This window comes from Etheostoma spectabile, chromosome 15 (assembly GCF_008692095.1).
Source record: "Etheostoma spectabile isolate EspeVRDwgs_2016 chromosome 15, UIUC_Espe_1.0, whole genome shotgun sequence".
Lineage (NCBI taxonomy): Eukaryota > Metazoa > Chordata > Actinopteri > Perciformes > Percidae > Etheostoma > Etheostoma spectabile.
In genome coordinates, this window is record NC_045747.1 from 13101087 (window position 1) to 13123708 (window position 22622).

General features: G+C 39.9%; 1 protein-coding gene across 5 annotated transcripts in view; it reads right to left on the reverse strand.

Moving 5' to 3' along the window:
- Positions 1-7090: 7090 nt before the first annotated feature.
- The window catches only part of ints1 (integrator complex subunit 1), a 19269-nt gene continuing 3737 nt past the window's right edge, over positions 7091-22622 (reverse strand). For 2 of the 5 annotated variants that reach the window (XM_032537585.1, XM_032537584.1), the window contains exons 13-48: positions 22490-22610; positions 22314-22391; positions 22058-22215; positions 21665-21761; positions 21491-21582; positions 21329-21389; positions 21045-21242; positions 20604-20733; positions 20047-20226; positions 19712-19861; positions 19438-19617; positions 19212-19325; positions 18273-18440; positions 17909-18020; positions 17668-17826; positions 16909-17055; positions 16715-16813; positions 15237-15361; positions 14757-15011; positions 14513-14672; positions 14297-14428; positions 13810-13978; positions 13109-13235; positions 12883-12998; positions 12707-12794; positions 12328-12578; positions 10741-10870; positions 10082-10215; positions 9781-9973; positions 9541-9665; positions 9295-9404; positions 8980-9093; positions 8823-8893; positions 8635-8726; positions 8312-8421; positions 7091-8139 (exon numbers count right to left, since the gene is read on the reverse strand). In XM_032537585.1, coding sequence (XP_032393476.1) covers positions 8024-8139; positions 8312-8421; positions 8635-8726; positions 8823-8893; positions 8980-9093; positions 9295-9404; positions 9541-9665; positions 9781-9973; positions 10082-10215; positions 10741-10870; positions 12328-12578; positions 12707-12794; positions 12883-12998; positions 13109-13235; positions 13810-13978; positions 14297-14428; positions 14513-14672; positions 14757-15011; positions 15237-15361; positions 16715-16813; positions 16909-17055; positions 17668-17826; positions 17909-18020; positions 18273-18440; positions 19212-19325; positions 19438-19617; positions 19712-19861; positions 20047-20226; positions 20604-20733; positions 21045-21242; positions 21329-21389; positions 21491-21582; positions 21665-21761; positions 22058-22215; positions 22314-22391; positions 22490-22610 — 4862 coding nt within the window. In that variant the 3' untranslated portion in view covers positions 7091-8023. The remainder of the gene's footprint in view (positions 8140-8311; positions 8422-8634; positions 8727-8822; positions 8894-8979; positions 9094-9294; positions 9405-9540; positions 9666-9780; positions 9974-10081; positions 10216-10740; positions 10871-12327; positions 12579-12706; positions 12795-12882; positions 12999-13108; positions 13236-13809; positions 13979-14296; positions 14429-14512; positions 14673-14756; positions 15012-15236; positions 15362-16714; positions 16814-16908; positions 17056-17667; positions 17827-17908; positions 18021-18272; positions 18441-19211; positions 19326-19437; positions 19618-19711; positions 19862-20046; positions 20227-20603; positions 20734-21044; positions 21243-21328; positions 21390-21490; positions 21583-21664; positions 21762-22057; positions 22216-22313; positions 22392-22489; positions 22611-22622) is intronic. The other 3 variants (XM_032537588.1, XM_032537587.1, XM_032537589.1) reach the window with 3 other exon arrangements.

Below are 22622 nucleotides of genomic sequence, written 5' to 3' on the forward strand. Positions count from 1 at the left end.
TTATATCACTTTTTTCGACATGCTGTGCTCAGACCTTTTTCAAGTATAGTATTGCTTTTATCACTTTTTTCAACATACTTTGCTTTGACTATTTTATCATGCTGTACTTTTACTTGTTATCTAATTTTCAGCATACAATACATGACCATTTTTACATACTGCATTTTGACATTTTTTGATATACTATACTATTACTTTATATAACTTTTTTCAAAATACTACACCTTGAATTTTATTACTTTTTTGTCATGTTATAATAACACAATTTTTGACAAACTTGACTATGTCTTTATCATTTTTTTCAACATACTAGTTTTTGGATTTAATTTTTTTTATTTTTCTTGAACAATCAACAGCATGTCTTAAAACAAAAAAAAAATTAAAACACATGTTCCCTTGGATCAGAGAGGCTCCGAAATCAGGGTAGCAGCTGTCGCCATGGTTCCGCTACACGTTCTGTGATGCCATGTTCAACTGCTACACTGCGGTGCCCTGCTACGTCCTGCAAAGTCCTGCTACGTCCTGCTACGTCCTGCTACGTCCTGCTGTGCCTTGTAATGCCGCACAGCGTCCTGCTATGCCATGAACTACTACAAAGAACTGCTACAAACTACTAATTTTTTCTATTTTTGTTATTACCACTCTTTATTCTAACCCCAACCGGCCCGTCAGACACCGCCTACCAAGAGCCTGGGTCTGACCGAGGTTTCTGCCTAAAAGGGAGTTTTTCCTCGCCACTGTCGCACTGTTGCTTGCTCTGGAGGAAACTACTAGAACTGTTGGGTCCTTGTAAATTCTGGAGTGTGGTCTATCTGTAAAGTGTCTTGAGATAACTCTTGTTATGAATTGATACTATAAATAAAATTGAATTGAATTGAATTGAATTGAACTACACAAACGTAGACAAATCAATCCCAATTTAACAAAAACAAGAACAATAGCAGTATCATATAATTTAAAAAAACAAAAAGATATGCATACTGTATCTGAAATTTTAGGTCATACAATAACTTTCATACATGCAACATACAACAATACAATTCTATTACCATTATTTCTTATTATGTTTGGTTTTATTGTTTAGTCCATTCCATAAGGTCACCCCACAAACTGTGCTATGACTTTTGCATCTCTTTATCTGCAATACTATATGATCACTTTTTTTAACATTCTTCATTTGGTGGCATGGTGGCTCAGGGGTTAGCATTGTTTCAACTATACCAACAAGTAGACAGTACAGACTCTCACCCTTGGTTCAATACCCAGTCAAACTTTTTTGTGTGGAGTTAGCATTCTTCCAGACTTTCTTTGTCATACTATACTTGGACTATTTATCAGTTTTTTAAACATATACTATTACCTTTCATCACTTTTTTGACATACTATACTAGGACTTTTTAATCTCTCTTTTCTACATACTAAACTATGTTTCTTTACCAGGATTTTTTATGAAATTTTTCAACATACTATACTAGGATGTTTTATGACTTTTTTCGACTACCATGCTATGACTTTTGCATTACTTTTTTCAACATATTATACTATGACTTTTTAGTGTTTTATCACTTCTTTTGGAACACTATACTGTAGGTTTTATCAATGTACAACATTACTACTCTTTCATTCACTTTTCGTCATACTATACTATGACTTTTTCATCACTTTTTGACATATTACTTTTTCATCACTTTTTTGCACACGTATGCTACATAATTACTTTTTCATAATTTTTTTTCAGGATACTATGCTATTTATAACATACTTTATTTCATTGCACGGTGGCTCAGTGGTTAGCACTGCTCCAACTACACCAGCAAGTAAGCAGTTGACTATAGACTGTGACCTTTGGTTCGATTCCTTGTTATTAAATTTTATACTCCAATAATTAGTGGTGATGATGTATTCTTACCATCTTGTAAAGTATCTAGACAGTAGTCAAAGTGTTAACACTTACAGAATTTTTCCATCTCAGATCAAAGCATACACATTAACACATTAACAGAGAAGACAGGAAGATTATTAACACTATTTTTCTATGAGCAAGGCAGCTGTAGCTTACTGTTGATGGATCTCTGATGAGATGGTCGCCAGCACTGTCTGTGTGAATTAAACACAGGTGTGCAAATTAATCTGAATATACGTACAAATCACCTAACAACACATCTAGCTAACTGCTCATCAGCTCAGACTTTGGTGAAAACATTCTGCTGTCAGTGTTGTTACTGCTGAACCGGAGGGCTGAAGCAGCTTTGATCAGCCCGGGACCTCTGTAGCCGGCAGCTGGTCGGAGCCGAGGTGAGTCACAGGATGGTCATTCCTCTGCAAGCAGCCAGGACTGCAACTCCCTCACCTGTGCCCCTTTCATCTGCACCTGTTCAAACACTACATTAATGCCTTACTGAAGGCAGTGAAGAGATCAGAAGGGTTTGACTAATTTGGATTTCTTTACAGCTCATGTTTAGACGGAAAGACAATATTCAGTTACATATGTGTTTTCACGGCAAAAGAATTTCAAATATTTCCAATTTCATCAATAATTTGATTACCGACACAAAGCAATTCTGTAACAGCATTAGGAAAATAATGGGACACTTAAACTCTCCAGTGAAATTTCCTTAACAAAACATTTTTATACGGTAGCCATATCCCGTCTATATAATTAGAAGGTATATTTAATAAAAACACAATAATAATCTATTCTCTACATTGCTTTAATGTAGGTGCAGATCACAATCAATGGGCAATATAACCAGCCGATTAAAAACAACTTTTAGCACTTTAGAGTTTGTGTGTGAGTGTGTGTGTGTGTGTGTGTGTGTGTGTGTGTGTGTGTGTGTGTGTGTGTGTGTGTGTGTGTGTGTGTCTGTGTGTGTCTGTGTGTGTCTGTGTGTGCGCGTGTGGGTGTGCAACGGAGGGAACAGACAGACAGAGATTAAAAGAAATCATTTCTTGGGATTGCAAGTACTGCAGGGGAAAAAAGCAAAATAGATTAAAAGTGTCTACTTTGAGCTGTGGCTAAATAAACAGTGTGTGTGATGGGACTGACGACTGAATAGCTATCTCCGTTTGTCCCTGGCACACAGGTAGTTACAGGGATTTCTCGTTTGTCTGAAAGTAGACCCCCTTGTCCCAGCCCCCCAAACTACTGTTTGTCTGTGCCTGGGTCCTTTAATGCCCATTGATCCAGATAATCAGGGACAAAATTGGTGAAAAACCAGTGGGGGAGGTTCTGACAGTAGTTGCTCAAAAGAGCTGCTTGTGGATAATTGAAGGAGGCATTAAGACAACAATAGTAATGGCTTATGCCAGGCCTTATTGGTCTCTCAGGTATCTCTAGCTCCCTGGCCGACAAAGTAACACTGGAGATTCACAGCTAAAATGGCAATCATCGTATCATTAGCAGACCTTTAACTGCAGGGACAGAATGTGCATTATCCTTGGGTTTAGCAAGCCACCAATGGGATGCCCTTCAGATGGCTTTAGTTTGAAAGGGAATTGTTTGAGCTTGCATTCATTCATTGCAAAGTAGAGGGAAAGGGACAACTGAAATCTTCCTCAAATGTATGTTTTTGGATTTAAGGTAACAATTCTCAATTTCAAAACACTTGTCACCTCAAAATAAAAAATATATGTTTTGCTTAATGTTGTTTCACTTGAATTTTTGGCAGAATGATGCATTTGCAGACAATAGAATGCTGTTTTCTTTGTATGTGTGTGCTGAAGAGGGAACTTTTCTGTGCATAAATAGGAGTTTAAGACGTGTGACATCACAATTATAATAATAACTACAATAATCATGGTCCAATATGCAACTTACACAAGTGTTACGTGGACACTTGAAGTCTCCTGTTGAATTATTTTCTTCAGGAATTTGTTGCAGAAAAGCACTTTTAATAAAATTAAAATCTGAATTAAATGATGCAGTCTATTTACCCACCCCCCTTTTCTTTTCTTTTCTTGATTGACATGGCTGAAGTGGATTACCTATCACGCTCTGTCATCTGTGTGATAAGATACAATCTAACATAATGGAGATCATGAACACTGCACATTATTATTCTTTCTCATCCACAAGAATGGCACTTTAGCTCATAAAGCAAGAGTTCTGCCAAATGGCATGCAAAGATGGATGATTATCGTCAGCTCCACTGTCATGGGAATATATCTATCTGGTGTAATTTGCAGGCTGGAACAGCAATGAGCACAGATAAGATCAATATTTAATGAAAGTGTAAGTGAGGCTTAAGGGTTGTCACTTATGCCTCTGCTGTTAATGACATGTCACATTATCATACTTAGCAGATTGGGTCAAACTTAACTGCAATTACTGGCCTCATTTCTTTTTAATTCATTACAAATGTTGAATCCTTTCCGTCGTCCAGCTCTGTGCAAACACACCGGGAATGTATTCTTGGACCACTTGCATATGTATTTTACTGCCTGCACAACCTTCAAACTAAAATCTATTAATGGGAACGTGGATTGGTATAATTCAATCAGCACACCTAAAATGTGTTTGTTACTTGAAAGAAAAGTGTATTTCATGGCTGAGGAAGCCCCTATGCATGCATCACTCTCCCTGGTAATAGTATCCCACAGTAAGCAGGCTGATTGTTTTAGTCTTGGATCACCGGCCATGGGATAAACCTGAGAGCCCAACCTGCTTTTCATGTCAAAACCTTCAAGGGAAAACAGCCACAATCCAAGAGCAATCACACTTGAGACATCAAAGTGCCAGAGAGAAGAGAGGCGAGAGATGGTCCACATTTTTTCCACGCAAGCCAAGTGCAACTCAAGCGTGGAGGAAGAGGAGATGATCTAAGGCGAGGGTGCTATTGAGAAGAAGACGGAGAGCAGACAGATGTGCATGGGCAGGTAGCAGCACATCGGGGCCCCTCCTGTAGCTGAGCAAGACACCAAGAAGCCTCCGCTGGACGCATTCCTGCTCGCTGCTCATTCACTGTCCACTTTCACATGGGCAGGAAGATCCATTGACAACCATGTGCCTGCACTTTGAAACATTATTTCACAATCTAACATTCTCGTGGCCAGTGATGGAAAAATCATTCAGATTCTGTACTCAAGTAAAAGTAAAAAGTCCTGCATTCTACATTTTACGTAAAAGTGGGAAAAAATGTCAAATTAATTTCAGCAAAACTTATTTAAAGTATCAAAAGTGAAAGTCCTTGTTATGCACAACATGTGAAAGTAGAATTTTATTGTTTTAGGAGCTCAAGGTTGAGCTAGTATGACTGCAGTACTTTTGTAGTTTTTACACTTTTTACTTCTCTTTGCTATTTTTTGTCATTAAATTAGACATTTTTGGTTCTTAAAATCCAAAAATGATATAAATATCCATTTGAAAGGTTAGAGGGGAAATCTGTTGGAACTGCTAATACCTCGCAGACATCTGAAACATGGGACATAAACTAAATACTTTCTTGACAACATGTTGTATTTTTTAGATTAGCATTGGCTTCTTTTATGTAGAATCTTAATCTGAAAAGTAATTAGTATTGTAATAATAATATATAGAATATTTCCCTCTGAAATTTAGTGGAGTGGAAGTATAAAGTAACATAAAAATAGAAATACTAGTATAGTAAACTATGAATACCTACAAACTCTACTTAGGTAAATGTACTAGTTACTGTATTTAGTAGATAACCATATCTAAATAAATATATATTAGATATTTCCATGTAGCAAAATGTTCAACATGGACAAATGAGCAGTTAGCTATTAGCAGCTGCATATCAGGGCACCCAGCGTGGTATGATGAATAAAGGCAGAGGTTGTTAACTTGTCATTGGTCCGTCAGACAATTCAGCAACAGGTTGCCCCCCCCCCCTCTCCCTCCCACCACTTCCTCGTTAGCTGTCATTCATCTCTGTTCCGCCTCACTGCTGCCCAGCCAATAGGATGCTGGCGCCTGACCAAGAGCCCACGCCGCTAAGACTTGTGTTGTAAGTTGATAGATAACCATAAACAGAGCTTTCAGCTAGTTATAGGACACCATACAGGTGCAATTAACACATCAGACAGAGCCAGCAGAGCGAGATCAGCAGGTATGAGGCATGATGGGTAGGACATGGTTGGGTTTAAATATGAACATGTTAATTATAGGAATGGATGTGTGAAAACATATTCATTAAAGGGGATTTGGAGGCTTCAGGAGTAATGTATTCACAATGTCTTGGGTTTGAATTCTATACATGACTGTTGTCACACTGTTGTCTCTATTATATATGTTGACCACGGATTAAAAAAAGAATGTTTTTCAGTATGTTCTTGTTTTACACAATAAAACTAACATTGGTACTGCGTTGCATTTTAAAAGAAACAACTGCATTATTGTAGTCTGAGACAAACCGCGTCAGCCAGCCCAGTTATCTCATTGAATGCCTGTTATTTCTGAATGACAGATTCCACTGACCCACCAGTGTGGGCATGTCTCACCCTCACTGAGGATCCTTAACCATCTTCATGTCCTCCTATGAAACAAAACACCAGCAGCAGTGTGCTGTAAAATGGCTGACCCACATCAGGTCTTCAAAGCACCTTTTGGTCTGTGTGATTGAACAATTACCGCCATGGTTAATTTACTATCAATAGGGACAACCACTTTCCTAGTTTACCGGCATGCCTACACATTGTTTAACTTATCCCTATGACTCCATCAAGAGGTTTTCAGATGAAGTCAGTGTCCCTGAGTTAAACAACTCACACTTACATGGCAAAATGGCTTCCATCACAGCATGTGCATCATGCTACTAATTTGTCTGCAACACACCAATAAAGAGCAAGTGTACCTATGACGGCTGTTTCCAGCTTTATCAGGATCCAAGAATTATTGGAAATTAAACAAAAGGCTATGAACCTTGCACCGTTTATTGTTCTCCGTCCATCTTCTTCAAGGTGCTAAAATCATTCTGAAAGGTAATAATTGGTTCTTTGGAAATTTGTTTTACAATTTCAACATTAAACTGCTTTCAAATTAAATAGTGATAAAACCTCTGAATTAAATCCTTGTACTATTCACACTATTCACTTTCTATCAGGTAAAGCTGAAGTAAAAATACAAATAAGGCATATTTCAAAAGGTATTTTTATTCAGTTCACATCAAGGCGGCTCATAGACGATGTTCAGGTAAGAGTAAGCATTGTAACTTAAAAAGAAATGACCGGTTCTTTTGAGTTATTTAAATAATTCAATATTAACATTGTATCCAGACAAGAACATATTTTGTCATTTTGGCTTCTTATTCTTCTACAAAAAGCTTCTTTTTTTTAATAGATGTTTATTAAAAACAACTACATATGACGCATAGTCAGCTTTTTAATTGTTTAATATGTCAATGTCAATGTTTCATATTCAAACTATTGAAAATATCAAGCCGTAACTAGTGTGCCATTTTCCAAATAAATGTTGAGCTCTGCACATCGTTACAGTGTATATTAGTAATTTAATAACTGCAAAAAACTCCCAGAAAAAGTCTGAAAATGCAATAAAAAAACCTTTCTTAATTTGAATTCAATTAGCCTTTTTTATAATATGTTTTCTGTGTTGTATTTAAATTATTATAATAATATCAGCTAATAATATTCCAATTCTTGTTATCTTTTAAAGTATTGAGTAATGTATCATTTTAAAATCAGATTAAAAATAACTTGCATGCCTTAAGAAGAAATAAATGTACTAATTCTGGCTTATTACTTTTATCATTGAATTGAATTAGTAGGATAACAGCAATTTTACAGTTTTAATTATTACATTTTCAAATCAATTAGAGGGAACTGTAATGCATTCTTTGAAGTTACTAAATTATCCAGAAAGTATTACATTGGTAGCTACCAGTTCACTGGTGGATCCTTTAATCTGTACCACTGAAGAGCCACAGAGTTCGTTTATGTGTCATTATCAAATTATAGCAGTGTTTCAACTCAAGTTTCAAATCAGCCCTGCTATGCAGAAAATGAATGACACTATTTGGATTTGGATGTGGAGTTGTATACTTTGTTGTTATGTTGTTGCTTCCATGTGAAGGACCTTCATGGACTCTGAGATCATTGAACTGGTGTCAATTTGTCCGTAGATACCCACTAAAAATGCCTTGTGGAGCAAGATGTCTGCGTGTTCTGTGAAGAAAAAAAAAACACATGGATGTGTGACTCTGACCAGGACTTTGGGTGCATACTTCTTTAAAATCACTTTTTGGCCTATGAGAAAATATAGCATGGTCATGTGCTGTCATGCTGCTTCTTACAAAATTACTGTAAACAGAAAATGGATTTAAGAGTATCTTCTTACCTTGACAGAGAAGCACATATTCTGGAAGATTCCTGAGAGCTGTCTGTACCACATCGAAGTTACCACTGCCCAAACAGTACATGAAAGTTGGCAGGAAGTCTGTTGCCAAGCTGCAGCAGAAGACAGAGAAACATGAACTATTAAATAAGTGAAAAGTGAATGGAAACAAATGAAAGTATGCCGACAGATAGATTGAAGATTGACAAATACACAGATGATAGGTATCCCTACACACTCATTTTTCTTTATTTATCTCTACACATTTCCTCTCAGTTCCAGCATGCTTTCTATAGATGGGTTGTCCCGCAGTGCTGTAAACCTACCAGGGATTATTCTGGATGCAGCGTAGGGCAAGACTAAAGGCCATGTTCCGACACAACTCCTCGGAGGTTGTCATGAGTCTCTGCAGATCGTTCTACAAACAGTGACACAAAGTGGTGATTGATGTGTTACACACCGACAGGTAATACCCATGATCTCCTTTTTTTTGTTTATGTTGTTAATGACTCACAATGAAGTACTGGATGATCTCTGGACTCCTCCTTGATTTCTCATCCACCTCTGTCAACACTTCCAACACATCTATAGCAGTGGGGGGAAAACAGTGTATTATTCATTATGATACAGGATTTATACATGAGAAATTGCTGCAGCAGTGTGTTTTTTACCCTCGACTGCCTCTCCTCTAGACATCTTTTTCAGGTACATTGTCATGTCAGCAGCACTCAGTGAAACCGAGGCAGATATGTTGACTAGGGGCAGAGAACCAGTGGATAAGTCGTCTGGTAAAAAGCAAAAGCAATTAATTAAAAATAGCAAAATTATAGTTTACAAGAAATTATGCAACTGTGGCTCTTTAGACTTAAAACATAAAATGTCACCATGTATCTAGACAGTAAGAAAAGGTGATCTATTTTAAGTGTGTTTTATAGGATTTAAGTGGGCTAGCAACACCATGAACTCAAAGATCCCCCCATGCTCACCATCTCTCTCTTCTGGCGTAACCTCTGAAGAAGACCTTTTCACTGGCAAAGTGAGTCCAGCCAACAGAGATTTCAGTTGCACCAGGTCTGGGTTTTCTGCACACAGACACCTGGCAGCAGAAACAGCACAACAAAATCTCTAACAGAGCCATTGTTGCTGTAAATACGGTAAACTCATTGACGGTTTGCCATTCAATTGTCACAATTCTATCATTCAAAAAGATTATTTTTCCACGATACACTTACTGCAAGATGTCAGAGTGCTTCTGTAAATAGGGAATGGCGGCGGCTGCATCGTGGGTGATGTACTTCTGTGTGAACTGCAAAAACTTATTAATGAAGACCAACGGAGAACGAGTCCTCTGGAAATTCTACGAGAGGAAAGATGCACAAACAAATGGTAAAACTCTCATTTGTAGCTCTTTGAAACAGTGGTTACGTCTGATCTCAGTCCTAGTCCCTTGGTGAAGATTTGACAGTGCCTACCCGAAGGACCTTCATAAAGGACAGAAGGCAGTCTTGAAGCGCCCTCCGGTGGTCGCTGTGGAAAACAAGAGGCTGCAGCAGCTCCAGGATGGCGAGCACATTGCTAAAGAACGTCATGTGGTTTTGCTGCCGAAACTCCTGCATGTTTAAGTGAATGCGGCCGTGCAAAAGACCTGCAATCATAGGCAGGTGTCTGGAAAAAAGAAAGGAAGAACAGTGTTACAGTCAGTGTTTACTACCAGACTAACTCCCGAAACACTACTGCATAGAGTACCACCTAGATTTTTTTTTTTTCCTTCACCTGAGCAAAAGGACAGGGTGGGACACAGCCATCTTCCTACATGCAAGGTTGGCATCAGACACACGGCCCTCAACAGACTTTGAGTCTCCTATATCAGCAAGCAGTGTGACCAGGCGATGCACCAGGACATCAAGCTGGGAAAAATACATAAAATAAGTATACTGTGAACTATCATGGTGATGTGTTGCAATATTATTCAAACAAAAAAATCAATGAAATTTTTTTTTTGTCGTCAAAATTGTTTTTTATGAACAGAAGAAGATGGGCATTACATCAGATCCCAATTCTTCAGCATTATGATTGCTTTCTGTGGAGTGTGCATCTTATGGAGCTTAGTGAAGGCTGCAAGTCATGACTTGTGACCTATTTTGTGATAAATAATATTTGAGTGTATTTGTTACTGCTGCTTGACTTGTTTTTACTTTATGATATCCAAATGTATTTAGGACAGTTCCTACTTATCTACCAGATATTTTACACACTATACAGAGCCTGTGGTCCAAGTACAGTGTGATCACTATCATATTTACAAGAAGAATAAACAAACTTATCCTAATACCAGGGTATCTGGGCATAAAAATTTTAAATGTCACAACAAAACCACTTACATTTAGATGTTAAAAACTATGTGGTCTATGAAACAGACAAGACAATTTTACCTTGCAGCTGCTGCCGTCTGCAGCCCCCCCACTGCTGAAGGTGCCTTCAGGCAGGGTAACGTGCTGGATGACCTCAGGGAAGTGCAGATAGATCTGCAGCAGCAAGTTCTGGCAACGCTTTCTCATGCCACTGAAAAACCATACAAACAAAATGAGATGTATACAGTATGCTATGGTTTAGAGACAAAGCCCCAACTATAGGAATAGCCATTCAACTTTGAGGGAAATACATTTTAGTATTGGTTAGGGCAGTAAAGCTGTCCAAAACTAGAAGCTCAGTAACAAAGTAAGCAAGACTCTACTCCCTGATGTTATTGAGTTGTGTAGCTTGAAGCTATTTAATTGACAGTGACTGGTTGACCAATTGTGTGCAGCCATAGAAAGTTTGTCACAGCTTTTCAACTCTAGCTTCACTCTATAAGTTATAGTCTATAAGATTATAAAAAGCAAACAATGTTCCCAGTTTTGCAGAAAAATAACCGTGGGTTTTGTCAAATTCACTTTCTCCATCTCTTCTCCATCAACGGATTATGAACAGAGCTGATACGAGAGCCGAGACTAGAGCACAATAAAGCATGTTTCTATTGATTCTGTCTACAAGCGACAATAATTAATGTACACTAATACAAACTAGGCGCATGAAAGACGTAATGTCATCTGAGGCATTTGCCTTGAAGTCACTGTGGTTTCATGAAAATCCTCTAAGGCTCTTGTCAGGCTCAAATTATGTGCTCTCTACTAACTGAAGAGTTTACTACAGCTATGAATTAAGCAAATCAGAGCAACCTTGACCAAGAGTAAAGAGTCTGCTGTTTTTTTCAACAGTTGGTGTGTAAATCGGAATAATCACCAGCTTAACTGACAGCAAGGTTTCCCAAGAAGAATGCTCAACATAAAAGCAAATGTTTATTGAAAGTAAAGGGTTTTGGCCTTGTATTAAACAAGGCCAAAACCCTTTACTTTCAACGTGTTTTTATCCCGCCATATTTTCACGAGCAACAATTTCACCAGAGAGCTTAGCTGTACTTAAAATACTGTAATTCGGAAGCTAATTTTGCTTGACCTTGGCCAAAGTTTCCTCATTAAAGTGGTTTAATAACCAGAGACATTTTCATGAAAGGAGGGTTTGCCTCCACAAAGAGCAGCACCCTGCTCTCTGACAGCTAAGTCAGAGCAGGAATTCACAACACAGGGAAGTTTAGAGCTTCAGCCTTAATCCTCTTGGCTTCATTATAAAACACTGAGCTTTTAAAGAGATCACAGTACAGACGACTTCTGCTGGTTTTAATTTCACACCAATAGACCTAATTATCGAGTTTTCCCTGGTCCACAGCATTGTGGCTGACAGAGGAAGTCTGAAAAGTTAATCTGCACTGAGAAGAAAAATCTAGTGTGATTTACCCCAAGTTTATCAGCACACCATAACAGGAAAAAAGTGACTTTCCATATTTGGTCTAGTTAGAAAGAACAGTACAATGTGTGAAAATGGAAGGGCTGAGCACTTTAGTGAACCTTATACTACACAAAAGGTGATAAGCATGTATCTTCACATATGCAACTTATGTACACAACAAACATACACCATACCTGTCCTCCCATTTCTTTGTGCAGTTGATGAGGTACTCTGAGACTTTCTTGATGTTTTCTAGCTCTCCACTGCAGTAGGAGTGAAGGAGGGGAAGCCTGGACTGAATGAGGGAGCAGGAGGCCTGGTCCAAGCTGCTTTTGTCATCGCGGGGAGAGTCGCGACTGTTGAGCTCCGACTCTGCCAAGATCAGGTCCACCAGACTGATGAGCTCCTCAGAACTGAGTCGTAGCACAAACTTCTCGGTTTTCTTCTACACAGACAAAAACAGAAAAAAAAACACACACAAGTCCTCAGCTTCACGAGAATCAACTCGGCCTTATCAAAAATGCTGAAAAAAAGTGTAAAAAGGGACTTTGTATGTGGGCTTTTAGATCTTACTTGAGGAATCTTCTGGTCGCGTCCTTGCCAGATACGTGGGATGTGGCTGCACGCCCACAGGAAATCCAGGGCTGATGATGGATCAAGTCTGAAAAAAGTTACGCAGACACTTAACATAATCTCTCCCTATAAGAAAAATCATGCTTACTAACACAACATTTTTTAAATGGGTGTACTTGTAGTCTCTGCGCTTGCTGAGAAGAGCATTGATACACTGCAGGATGGTGGACCAGTTTGACTGATGTGTAAGCAACGCCAAAAGATAAGGTCTGTAGGCAGGGGTTCCTCTTGCCTGAAATAGAGATATAGTAGGAAAGGATGCATCAGGAACGCCAAGCAAACACTTACAATGGCGTGATAAGACAAGAGAAGCACATTATCTGCAGCCAGTGCTTATCTTACCTTGTTGAGGGCAAACAGCAGTTTCTGTTGAAGGTCTGGACACACTGAAGTGACCTCAGGGTCGAGATGCTCCAGCCAATCAACCAGCAGCCCAGAGCTCAGTCCCGACTTTGTCACCTCGGAGCTGGTGGCAAAGGTGAAACTGAAAGATTACCTCTATGGAGAGGTGACTGAACCTCTATTTAATTCCTAAGGCCTTAATCAAGACCCCAGAATGAAGCTAAGCCACAGATGCTATGCAAAATGTGCTGGTTTATTACAACCTACAAGTCAAACATTTTACCGTTATCATTGAGTCAAACTGGAACCTTGGTGATACAAAATGTTTCACACAGTAGTAACATGGCATCTACAGTTAAATCACTCCACCTATCTAGCAATACGCAGACAATGTTCTACACAAATACACATTATCACTCCATCTACTTGGACAAGACCTTGAATGTGTCAACGAGCATCTTTCAGTATGTCCCTGCCTCACTGGCAGTTATTCTGTGAAGTGTTCAGTGGTTTTCACAGTAAGTGAATCTGTAAAGCCAATGTAAAGCTGCAAAAACCAATTAAACATTTTCAAACCAAATCCAATAGCGGTTTCCGAGTACAAGGCCACAGACAGCGGGCAGCCATGTTTGTCATTTGGTCCCGTCACATATAAATGTTTCTTGCATGACTTGAGAGGGAAAATGAACTGCGAGACTCACTTGTTAGAATCCACTTCCTTTTTCACAGCTCGCTCCTCACTTTCCTGAAGCAGCAAGGAAATCACCGTGGCAACAGGGCCAGCGGTCCCGTTCTGTGTACCAACAGTCATCAACAGAGACAGGAGCTCTTCCAAATACGGCGACCTCACCTCCATCAGCCCTTGTAACACTGGAATATAAGAAAAGACAACCCGCTTAGCTTGGACAGCCATTATTCATCCTTCGATTTACAATGTCTATCAAACAATTCACTACAGGTTTTGTCCTAAGTTCAGGTTTTGTTTTCTTTTTATTGTAAAAGTAATTTTTGTTTTCGGTTATATATGCTGTTGTTAAAAATAAAAAATAAATCTCGGAGAAATCCAGTTTTATTTTGAAGTGTCAAAATGTATAATAGAATTAAAATTATTGTTAAAAATATTTATTTGACTAATGTTTAAAACATGAAAGTTCAGACAAATTCAATGCACACAATGACTATGATTACCTTTCCCAATGAGCTCTGGTTCTGCATTGCATCTGTCACCAGCTTTCAGCATTGCAATAATGGCTATCAGAGGCACGTCAATATCTCTGCGATATGCCAAAGCCTCCGCCAGGTGGAGGAAACCTGTACGCACTTCAGGGCAGAAACACGTGTCACCCACTGATGATATACAATGAAATAATCAACATTTGCTAGATAGAGAGTGGAGGTGCTCACCATCATTGTGTCTGTGTTTGTGAGAGTTCTGACCAGCAAAGGTTTTGAGTAGAGTCTTTAGTGGTCCTGCCTCCACAGTTGGGTTGTCTAACCAGATTAACATCTCAACAATGACCTTAAGGAAAAGTGAGGAGAAAGCCATGTCCTGGGACACAAGGCGCTGGAAATAACAAGAAAAAAGTCTTATATTCTAATGTGTTATGACTCAACATGGAATTATGCATCAATTGTCAGCAAGTCTTACCTGGTAGAGGTGAAGTTGGCGCATGAGAGGACAGGACAGGGCATGGCTGTGGTGCATTGATATGACAATAGGTCCTGCATGAGCAGAGGTGAGCAGGGCTGCAATGGCTTGTAGGAGCCGAAATGCTAGCCCACCCTGCTGAATTTGGCCCTGCTTGGCCCGCATCAGCTCTTTAGCAAGGGCCTGCTGCAAGGCCAGAGAGAGCTGGCTGGGAGGGGGGCCGTGCCAGCGGGGGTCCACTTTAAGGGGGAATATCTGTGAAAGCAAGGGAGACAGAAATATATCAGTTTGAAACAAAAGTGACTCAACAGCTTAGATTAAATGAAGGGAATCAACTTTTTTAGGTCAATTTCTATTGTAATCAACAATTAACATGTAGCTGAATACGAATAAGGTTTTAACCCTGTGTTATTCAAAAAGTTCAAATGAAAAGAAAATGTCCTACCACAAAGAAATGAGAATGAAACAAATAAGTCCCACCTGAAGCAACATGCCAGTGAGATCATCATCAGGCCCGACAGGAGGAAGCTGACTGGCTGCTCTCATCTTTACAGAGCTATGGGGTGTTTCCACGGTAACTTTGGCCTTACTTTTTTCAGCAGAATCTGTCAGGAGGGATGTAGTCAGGACATGGACTAATTTAGATTATTTCATACATTTATAACATTTTTGCCAGATACTTCACATTTAAAGCACTATGCCATCCAAAAGATTATGTATAAAAAATCTTAATATTAGATAGATAGATAGATAGATAGATAGATAGATAGATAGATAGATAGATAGATAGATAGATAGATAGATAGATAGATAGATAGCCTTTATTATTAGACTCACAGTCCATAAAAACAACAACAACAACAAAAAAAAGATACAGATACACAAGACAGTCACCAATTAAATAAGACAGCTATACCAGTAATCCCATAAGGGTGACTGGTATTGCAAAGCACTGAACCTCGGGTCAATCAGATGTGAAATGACAGAGTTACAAGAAGAATTCAGGAAACCAATACATTTGTACATCAGATTCCTCAGTAAAGCAGAATGTATTAACTCCTGCTTGACAGAACAATTCACTTGCACTACACCACCTAGGTTTCCTGAGTAGAATGCGCAAAAAATCATAAGCGACCCGCAGCTTACTGAAACTTGCCTTTCTGAACTTGACCCACAAGGGGGCAATGTAAAAAGCAGTACAATATGCATTAGAGAGGTTTATCTTGACAGTATCAGAACACCAGGAGAACTTCCTGGCAAGTATGTTAGCCTGTATATATAACATGCAACGCTGCCTATACGTGTCCTCATCATCTGACATTTGATCTGTTAAGATGTGACCCAAATACTTAATTTTACAACCAACAGTTAGCATTTGTCCTGCCAGATGGAAAGATGGAAAAATAACATCCTTATCCTCTTTCACTCTACAGATCATAACCAAACTCTTTTTGGTATTATATTTCACATCATATTCAACACCATGAATGGAACATATATTAAACAGCTCCTGAAACCCTGCACTGTCAGAAGAAACAACAGCCAAGTCATCTGCATACATGAGATGGTTCACTAGCATGTTATCAATCGGCCGGTGATAGTATCCCCCCCGGCGGACGCCATTACCAACACCAAATGGAGTAGAGAATACATCCCCCATTTGATCTGTATGCTCTGATTGGAATACCAAAAAAACAGGATCCTAATTACACTATTTGGTACTCCTCTTCGGCTCAATTTTAAAAACCGGTTGTGGTGGTTAACTCGGTCAAAAGCCTAGGAGGCATCAATAAAAACAAAGATTTTTTGTCTTCTGTAGGTTTCTGTAGGTGTTTCTTGAGTAATACAAATGTTTAATGTGAGTAATCTAAACATTAAAATGAGAAAACTACTTAAATGGCATATACTATATCCTTAAACAGCACATACTGAATCTTTTGGAGGCTAAAGTCACAAACCTCTGTGTGGAGGAAGAGAGGAGCTCAGTAATGAATGGAAGGTATGCCCCCCAGTGGCACCTCGCTCGTGCTGCACTTCAACCAGGTGGGCCATGTAATCTATTGCAGGATACATGGAAAGTTTAATAAATCATAATCTTAAGACTATAATATCTCAATCCATTTCAAAAGTAGGATATCTGCAGCCCTCTTACGCTTGTCCATGATGTTCTGTTCCAGCGTCTGTGTATCATGAGAGACAGCCTGATCCAAGTACTGCAGCAATTTACTCATGCTGGATACAGGAATACCAAAGGACTGTACAAACAGCAGCAGCTGCTGAGGCTCCAGGTCTTGTAAAGCTAAGAAAAGCATGTATTGTTCCATTAAAAATGTATTCATTCATGTATTTGATAGGGACAGAGCATGTTAATAAACATCAGTATCCAAGATGTAAACATGCCAGAGTTAGCGAGAATGCTAACTTACATCTGTAGTCCCTAGGCAGGTAACAAAAATAGAACATTCTAAGTAACAACATATAGATACAAATATACAATATATAATAAACATGTAGAAGAGGAATAAATACACTGCGCAACATTTCAAGTTACTGTAAAAGTGATCACAATTCTGGTTTGCCTTAAGCCACTGTTTCAAAAATTTATTTTAAAAGTGGAATATGTAGGTCACTCCTTGTTTAAACGTGGTAGACCTTTCCAGTGTTTATTTCCCTTTTCCGACAGCCCAGTTTGTCCAAATGTTGTGCGACTGTATGGCCTTCTTTTTAATAAATTAATTTAAAGGAGGTCGGGAAAGCCCATACAGAGCCATGTACATTAAACAAGCATATTTGATTTTTTTAATTAAAAGAATCAGAAACCTTTATGACTTTCTTAAAAAGTAAATATATGGTTTAAGTGTTGTTATACCTTAGTTAGTGAAATATTTTTGTGTACTATGCCAAGTTGTACCTGCATCAACCAATCGAGACACCTCTGATCGGATCATCCTCAGTTTCAACCAATCAGGCAGCAGAAGGGCCTCTTCTGAGGTGTCAACCAGGAAGGCAGTGGGTAGAGGTTTCTTGTCGGGGAACCAAATGTCCAAAAGAGCGTAGAAATCACTCTCTCCTGTAAAAATGCACAATGTTAAACATGTTCTTACGGCCCCTTGCCCATTGCAAACATTGAACTGCAAAGTGAACAGGACTACCTTTAGGAGGCCCCAGTGTCAGCAGAATAACCATGGCATGGACTACAAGGATGTGCATCGTAGCAGTCTCTCCTGTGGTCCAACGCAGAAACACCTGGTCCTGAGATTCTGACTAGAGGGGGGGACAAAAAGTGTCAAGATTCTTGGTGTATTTATTTTTTCTCATACTCACTATCAAGATCATTCAATGATCACAGGTCAATGTCATGTCACTAGGTCTATAGATTTTAGGGGATTTTATGGAACTTGCTGAATATTCTTAAATGTTTCATGTACTTTGAGCCAGTGAGAGGATCAATACAAAGTACGCAATGATGTAATTGACAATGTGGTTCAGTTAGTAACAACTCTTGCCAGTGCTCACCCAGCTGTAAAGATCCTCGCCCTCTTTGGTCTTCCTCATTCTCTTGATGTATGTAGAGAAGATGGTGAGGAAAGCACTGAGCACAGCATCTGACTCAGGTCTGCAGGAATGCTTGGAGAACAGGCTGTTCATGATGGTGGAACGCTCAACGATTAGCCGGGCAACGTCCTATAGAGTGATTGAAGATCTGATTAATGTCAGCACGGTATTTCATCTAGGATTTTTTTCAGCAACAGGGGGGGGAATGGTTTGGGGTTACCAGAAAGTTTACTGGTACTGGACCACACCAACTCCCCGCCGGATCAGCAAACTTCCTGTCGCTAACTGAAGGCCTGTCTCAGGAGCTCCGTCTGTTCTCTTCCCGCCGAAGTAGTCTCCTAGCGGCAGGGAATGAGGCAGAGGGACCCCAGGGTGTTCTAGCTAATTCTTGCTTATTCTTTTAAAGTTTGTGATGTGATGAACAGTCAATTCATCAAATTCAGGGACCCCCTCGAAAACGAGATGATACATCTCAAGGGGTTTATCCTATTAATAAACAAATTTGAACAACAAATTTATTGCCCCATATTGCTTCTTTCCAAGCTAATGTAGCAATCATATTTGGCAGGACCCACGTGAGCACGGCTTCCATGGGAACACAGCCATCAAGGATGTTGTCCCTGTTTGTCACTCTGGCTGAGAAGAAAAAGGCTGTACTTACTCTGTTGTTTATTTGGTTGTCATGACTTATCCCCACAGTGGAGAGAAAGCGGACGACCGTTCGTTTGAGTTCAGTGAAGCGGACAGCTCCGCAGAATCGTGTAATTGCAACTTCATGACATTTCATAAACTTCTGAAGCGGCGGTGGCAAAACGTATATATGGGAAACACTGGCACTGCTCAACGAAAACAAAACAGATTCAAGAAAAGAATGTAATGTAATGAATTTAAACAACTCGCCGTAGTTACCAGGGCCAGATCATTATGAGAAGACTGCTCCTCCACTGGTGCATGCTGGGATAGGTAGATGAGATAGGCACTGATCGTCTGTGGATCTGTCTCCATGTGAATAGCCTTCAAGAAATCAGACAGACAAGACATCCATCAAACTCCTTGTCATTAATCCTTTAAAAGGCTTCCATTTATTTCCAGCTATAGACAGTTTACTGTGGAGTCAGACACTGACCTGCTGCAGAGCAGTGGATGTCATTCCTCTGACGCTGTCAAACAAGGGGAGCTTTGGGAGATCTTGTAGCAGCCACTGGTACCCTGGCAAGAGCTCGGCATCAGCAGAGTCTTCTTCCATGGGCTGATCCCGCTCATCTCCGTCTTTCAAGCCTCCTTCAGTCAGCACCAATGACAAACCCTACCCACAAATATATAGGGAGTAAATGGAGTTATGTTTGAACAGTAACACAATGCTACAAGAGATAGTTTTTTTCCCGCTTCCTATATGGTACCTTCATGGCTAGGACCCTCGATGCCACCTGAGAAGAGCTGAGACGACGCAGAAAGTAGTCCAGCACTTCACATGTTGTCTGTTCGTCAGCCTTAGGACCTAACAAAAGATCCTGGAGCCGTTCAAGTAGCTGCCTTTGCTTTTGCTGTCTCTAACAGGAAGGAGGTAGGAGAAGGAGACAATAATTCAGGATTTGTCAAGAACAAGAATGTTAATTTGAGCCCCAAAACTAATAAAAAACAGGCATTAGGAAAAATGTAAAAACAATGTAAAAACAGGACAGTTTCAGTAGTTGCTGCCTGCCAACAGTAAGGTATGTTGGTATAATCAACATACTTGTCTCTTCTTGGCTTTCTGCTCTTTGCTCTCTCCCTCTTCATCATCTTCTATTGGCAGACTGTCGTCCGCAGCATCATGCAGTAGGAATTCACACAGGCACTGCACTGGAAGCACATCCAGGGACCCCTCACTGGACTGGACCAAATCAGCCAACCACGGCATGGATTGAGAGGAAGCCTGTGAAGGATTGAAAATGTACTCTAGTTACAGGACGCACACTGAAGGCAAAAGCCTTTAGAATCATGTGTTATTTCTCCTCTATAAGTCAGGCTCAAATTGTTCTTGACCAATGTTTTTGCTGCCAACAAATCACTAAATTCCATATAGGCTGTCTCCAGTTGAAGTTCAGCTTTGATGGAAAAGCATGTTAACCCAAAGCAAGTCCAGTATAGCACCAAGCTAATATCTGTTACAAACAATGTGCTTGTTAAGTTTTTAGTGGATCAGACATACCATTTTGAGGAAGATTAACTTTGTTTTATGAGCAGTAGCAAGGTGGTTCCGTATGTCTGGGGCCTTTGTGTAGTGTGTAGTAGTGTGTCAATGGCCATTACCTGTCTCTGGATGATGTTAAGGAGGAAGTCTGGGTTGCGGCTGCGGCAGAGGAGATGTCCCAGACGCAGAGACTGGTTGAGGGTTTTCACCTGCTCCTGGATCTGAGGAGGTGGTCGACGAGGAGGACCCCTGAACACAAACAAAAACCATGGGTCCATCTTACAGTCACACAGCTGTGAAAACACTTTCATCAAGATTTTTAGAGGGCTAATAAAGATAAATCCACAACTTCTTACAATATAAACTGACAAGGATTTTCTAGTGGTAATAGCTGAATTGAAGTGACTGCTTTATAAAAAGTAGGCATGTGTTTGCTTACTGTCCTCTCTCTAATCTAAAGAAAGTAGAGGTTGTGTGTCACTTTATAATTGAGGCATTTTCTTTGAGAATGCAGTCTACACGTTACAAGATGCATGATGTAATTCCTCTTGGTTTCTTACTGTGGATCCAGACTGGTGAGCTGAGACAACAGCAAGCTGTTGCTCTCTGTGATGGTCTGTTTGGTGGAGGCTGCTGCCAAGTGGCTCTCAAAGGCCAGGATCTCTTGTTTCTCTCTCTGGGAGATCTGCAGCTCCCTGTTGATCATCTCAGTCTTTGTGTCCTCGTCCGCAATGGTGCATGGAGGGTAGGTGCAGTTGCTATGGAAGCATAAAAAGATGCGTGTTAGCTGTTCAGCTTTGTTATCCTGGAACTGTTCTATTCTAAATGATAACTTTTAACCTACTTTGTCATAACCATCTCCATGAGCATTTTCAGAGTAGGATAGCCATCCCAGGCAGCCAAACCTAAAGGAAAAAAAATGTCAGACAATACATTGTTAAAGAATATTTAATAGCTTAAAAGTAGCTACTCTTAAAAACAAAGCATACAAAACGGGGGGCTGTACCTATTTTCTGAGGATTAAAAGCAGCCACCACAAGCAGCAGCAGCCATGCCTTCCAATACAGTGTGGATATTGCCAAATTTGGCGGTTGGTACCTTAAACATTAAGAGTAATTTGTTATTTTACACTGCAAACTGTATGACTTGAAAGTGTTTGACAAATGACGGCTGTAGGTACCCTGCAGGCAGCTGAATGTTCTCTGGGTGGTGGTATGTACACAGATTCAGTACTGCATCAATGAGTTGGATCCTCTCCACTTTCAGGACCTCCAGGTCTGTTTAAAAAGAAACCATCGGTCAGCTCTAGGGATTCAAACTGACAGGTCAAGAATCATGCCAAGAAGTATTCAAACAATTACAACGAATGCCACATTTCCTTTGTTCATACTTTCCTCACATGCATCTTTTCTGACTTGTGAGGATAAGATGTGAATAAGGAGTTGGCCCCTTCTGCTCATTAAACTGAGACACGTGTATTTACCAAATGTCCAAATATTCTGTCAGAGAGAAATATATACAAAGCATTAACTGTGATCATAAACAGTTACAGCCTAAGTGGATCATGACCCACCATCAGACTGAACTCCAGCAGCCCTCTTAACCAGGTGATCTGCAAGCTCCATGGCATCGGCTGGGCCCAGGGGCAAATCACGTGACAACCCAATGACCAGAATGCGCATCAGTGTGTCCTCCAACAAAGGCACCTCGGAGCAGAGGCGAAGGAAGAAACTGAGGAACAATAAATAAATCAGCTTCGTAAGGTGACAGTGCTGGATCTAGTCAGGAAATCGAACATGCTTAGTTTTAATAATGGAAGAAAAACTCACTTTCTGTCACTCTCAGGAGGCCAGTTGTCCCACTTGTAATATGTCTCAGGTTGCTCTGTGAACAGCACTTTGTGAAGGCTGCCGACAGCAAGATAATTAATTTACAAAGTAGCTGAAAACATGATTAGCTTGTGCAGTTTGAACAATAAACACATCAGATACATGCAGTTACCAACCAGTGAACGTAGTCTTTTGCACCAACTTTGCTGATGGTAGGAACCACGGTGTGAAGCCACCACACGGCATCTCTCTGGATGGCAGCTATCTGATTCTGAAACGACCTCAGGCCCTCCAGATCTTTAAAAAAAA